The sequence below is a fragment of the Engraulis encrasicolus genome, chromosome 18 (genome assembly GCF_034702125.1).
Source record: "Engraulis encrasicolus isolate BLACKSEA-1 chromosome 18, IST_EnEncr_1.0, whole genome shotgun sequence".
Taxonomy (NCBI): Eukaryota; Metazoa; Chordata; class Actinopteri; order Clupeiformes; family Engraulidae; genus Engraulis; species Engraulis encrasicolus.
In genome coordinates this window covers 18,317,869-18,320,609 of record NC_085874.1, presented here as the reverse complement: position 1 = coordinate 18,320,609, position 2,741 = coordinate 18,317,869, and the positions used below count along the sequence as shown (strand labels likewise).

Sequence of the window (2,741 nt, the reverse complement as noted above, 5' to 3'; positions counted from 1 at the left end):
TTTTTTTTTAATGGGTACTAGAGTACATTGAATCAAGTATTTTACTTAACTACATTTGAACCTGTCCTGAGCATTGACTAAAGTCAGAATTATAGAGGAAAATGGATGTGGGAAAAAAATCTGTCAGAAATTAACGTTTTCACCGCATTTCACATAAGTCTTGATGCATGTAGGTGCAGTCCGGGCCTGCCCATCCACCTATTCACGCTTCACAATATTCCATGATCAATTCATATATATTGATAATTTATTTAATAATTATGTAATTTTGAATATTTAAGGCACTCATTTTTCAGTAATTTGTAACTCAAAAACGAGCCTTTCCTGAAAACCAATGATCTAAAACTGCCAAAAATGAGAGCTGGGCTGTACAAAATGAACATTCTAAAAGGCTTTGTTGATGAAGATTCATTGCCATGACAACATCCCATAGAATGTTTACTTTAGAATTCCAGAGTAGAATTTTCAAACTAGAATCTTCAGTAATTTTGCCCAAATCAACTCAGTCTAACTTGAGACACCAAAGAGGAAAGCTGTTTTTACAATGAGACTAAAGGATTTTTTCTGCTGCTGCCTACCTGCTCCTGGGGACAACTCCAATTATGACGAAAAAGGCTCACCAGGGAGCACTAAGGAAGATAACAGCAACCAGAAGAAATCTGGTAAAGGACTCTGGAAGAGGATGACAACCCCAAGCAAGAAAAAACTCAGAAAAGAGGCCAAGAAGCTGAGACATGAAATGGCTGATAGGAAGAGGAAGGAGGTCCATGTCATGGACATCATCTTGGAGGCCGAAGATGAACCCATGATGATCACACATCCACTTGTGTTGAGGAAGGAGACACCAGAGGAGAATGTGGAGGACGAGAGAGTTGAGAATGTAGTCTTCCACAAGACCTTGGTCCATGCTACCCAGCACAGCCAGGATGTTGCTGGCCCAGTAGTGGGCATACCTCAGGGAGAGACCGCCCAGGCCAAAGCTGAGTTTCCACTTAGTATCGACGTACTGGAGATGGTGTACGCCAACTTGTCCTGTAAGTATTATGCCAATTATATTCCCCAGTTGCTCAAGTAGGCCTATTCCTCAAACTCACTTCATCCTCATGTATTTTCACTAATGAACTATTGTTACCTTTGAACTATGGTCTGGTATACAACCCAAACTGATGACTTTTGAATATCTTCTTAACAGCGGGCATCGACATGGGTCTGCTGTGTCACCTGGTGCAACTTTCGAAGGACTTGCGCAAAGGAGACAGCTGTAAGTAGGATTAAAATTAAAACAAAGCAAAAAAAAAAACAACTAAATATTTCGATAGAACATTTACACCATCATAAACAGTAGATTTTTAAGCACATTGAATGACAATTGACTATGTTGATGTGATACTTTGTGTAAATACTTTTATTGATAATGATCATAATGTGATCTATCATTTCGATAGATTGATTTGACTGATTGATTAAATGGATGTCCTCTCCCTTTGCCAGGTGGAGGTGATCAGCCTTTCCAGAATGGTGAGCCTCCTGCGCTGGTCCCCACTAATGGAGAGTTGAGTCATCTGACCATGCATGAGGAGAAGGAGGAGGAGGAAGTTCTGGAGGAGGAGGAGGAGAAAGTTCTGGAGGAGGAGAAGGAGGAGGACAAGGAGGAGGAAGTTCTGGAGGAGGACAAGGAGGAGGAAGTTCTGGAGGAGGTGGAAGATGAGGAGGAAGAGGAGGAGGAGGAGGAGAAGGAAGTTCTGGAGGAAAAGGAGGAGGAGGAGGAGGAAGTTCTGGAGGAAAAGGAGGAGGAGGAGGAGAAAAAGAAGGAGGGTGCCCTCCTGGTGGAGGAGGAGGTGATGCAGCTGACCTGGTTCCATCAAGGAGGACTGTCTGTTTTCAACACAGCAGCAGAGGCCTCTGCAGCAGCAGCAACACAAATGAAATATGTGTTTGCACAATTGAGCAATATTTTCGAGATAATGATGCATAAAATATATTATTTCATCAATAGGTATTAATACCATTTTAAAATTAGCCATTTAGTAACATTGATATTAAATATTTTAATCAAAATAAATTTTAATCATAAACTACCATTTTATTGCTCGCTGTTCTTTTTCATATATTAGTCTATGGAAACTGTTACCCCAATAGACCCTATGCATATTTAAGAAGTTACAAAACCTAAATTAACGACACACACACACAGACTCTCTCTCTCTCTCTCTCTCTCTCTCTCTCTCTCTCTCTCTCTCTCTCTCTCTCTCTCTCTCTCTCTCTCTCTCTCTCTCTCTCACACACACACACACACACACACACACACACACACACACACACACACACATGCGTGCGCTCTCACACACACACACTCTCTCTCTCTCTCTCTCTCTCTCTCTCTCTCTCTCTCTCTCTCTCTCTCTCTCTCTCTCTCTCTCTCTCTCTCTCTCTCTCTCGTCCATCCACTTTGGAGGAGAGAGATATCATGTACCATGGACCTTCTCCCCAGAATAATGGGAAGTTGCGGTTTAAGAAAAAAAAAAAAAAACGTGAGGTAGCTGTTGGCAAGTATATGAGTAACAACCTGCTGTGCTGGGGGTACAAGAAAATGTGTGTTAACAGGAGCAGTCTGGCTAGGCCTCTCTCTCTTTCTCTCTCTCTCTCTCTGGTTCTAACTGCTCCCTTGACTACAATTAAGGGCTAAATCATTAAAGGGAGTCTGTATGAAATGTCTGCGCCACACTTAGTTGAACCTAAAA

The 2,741-nt window shown here is 41.8% G+C and overlaps 1 protein-coding gene across 1 annotated transcript; it reads left to right on the top strand.

Annotated features, from left to right (window-relative positions):
* The first annotated feature begins 506 nt into the window (after nt 1–506).
* On the top strand, nt 507–2,078 carry LOC134468480 (glutamic acid-rich protein-like). The gene is made up of 3 exons (XM_063222401.1): nt 507–1,034; nt 1,193–1,261; nt 1,492–2,078. The coding sequence occupies exons 1-3, from the start codon at nt 545–547 to the stop codon at nt 2,001–2,003; spliced, it is 1,071 nt and encodes a 356-aa protein (XP_063078471.1). The 5' UTR covers nt 507–544; the 3' UTR covers nt 2,004–2,078.
* Nucleotides 2,079–2,741: the final 663 nt, after the last annotated feature.

Excerpts from the sequence above, each read along its gene's own strand:
- LOC134468480 (XM_063222401.1), top strand. The coding sequence starts at position 545 with ATGAGACTAAAGGATTTTTTCTGCTGCTGCCTACCTGCTCCTGGGGAC. Across the intron at positions 1,035-1,192 it reads GGTGTACGCCAACTTGTCCT|CGGGCATCGACATGGGTCTG; the intron begins GTAAGTATTATG and ends TCTTCTTAACAG. Across the intron at positions 1,262-1,491 it reads CTTGCGCAAAGGAGACAGCT|GTGGAGGTGATCAGCCTTTC; the intron begins GTAAGTAGGATT and ends TCCCTTTGCCAG.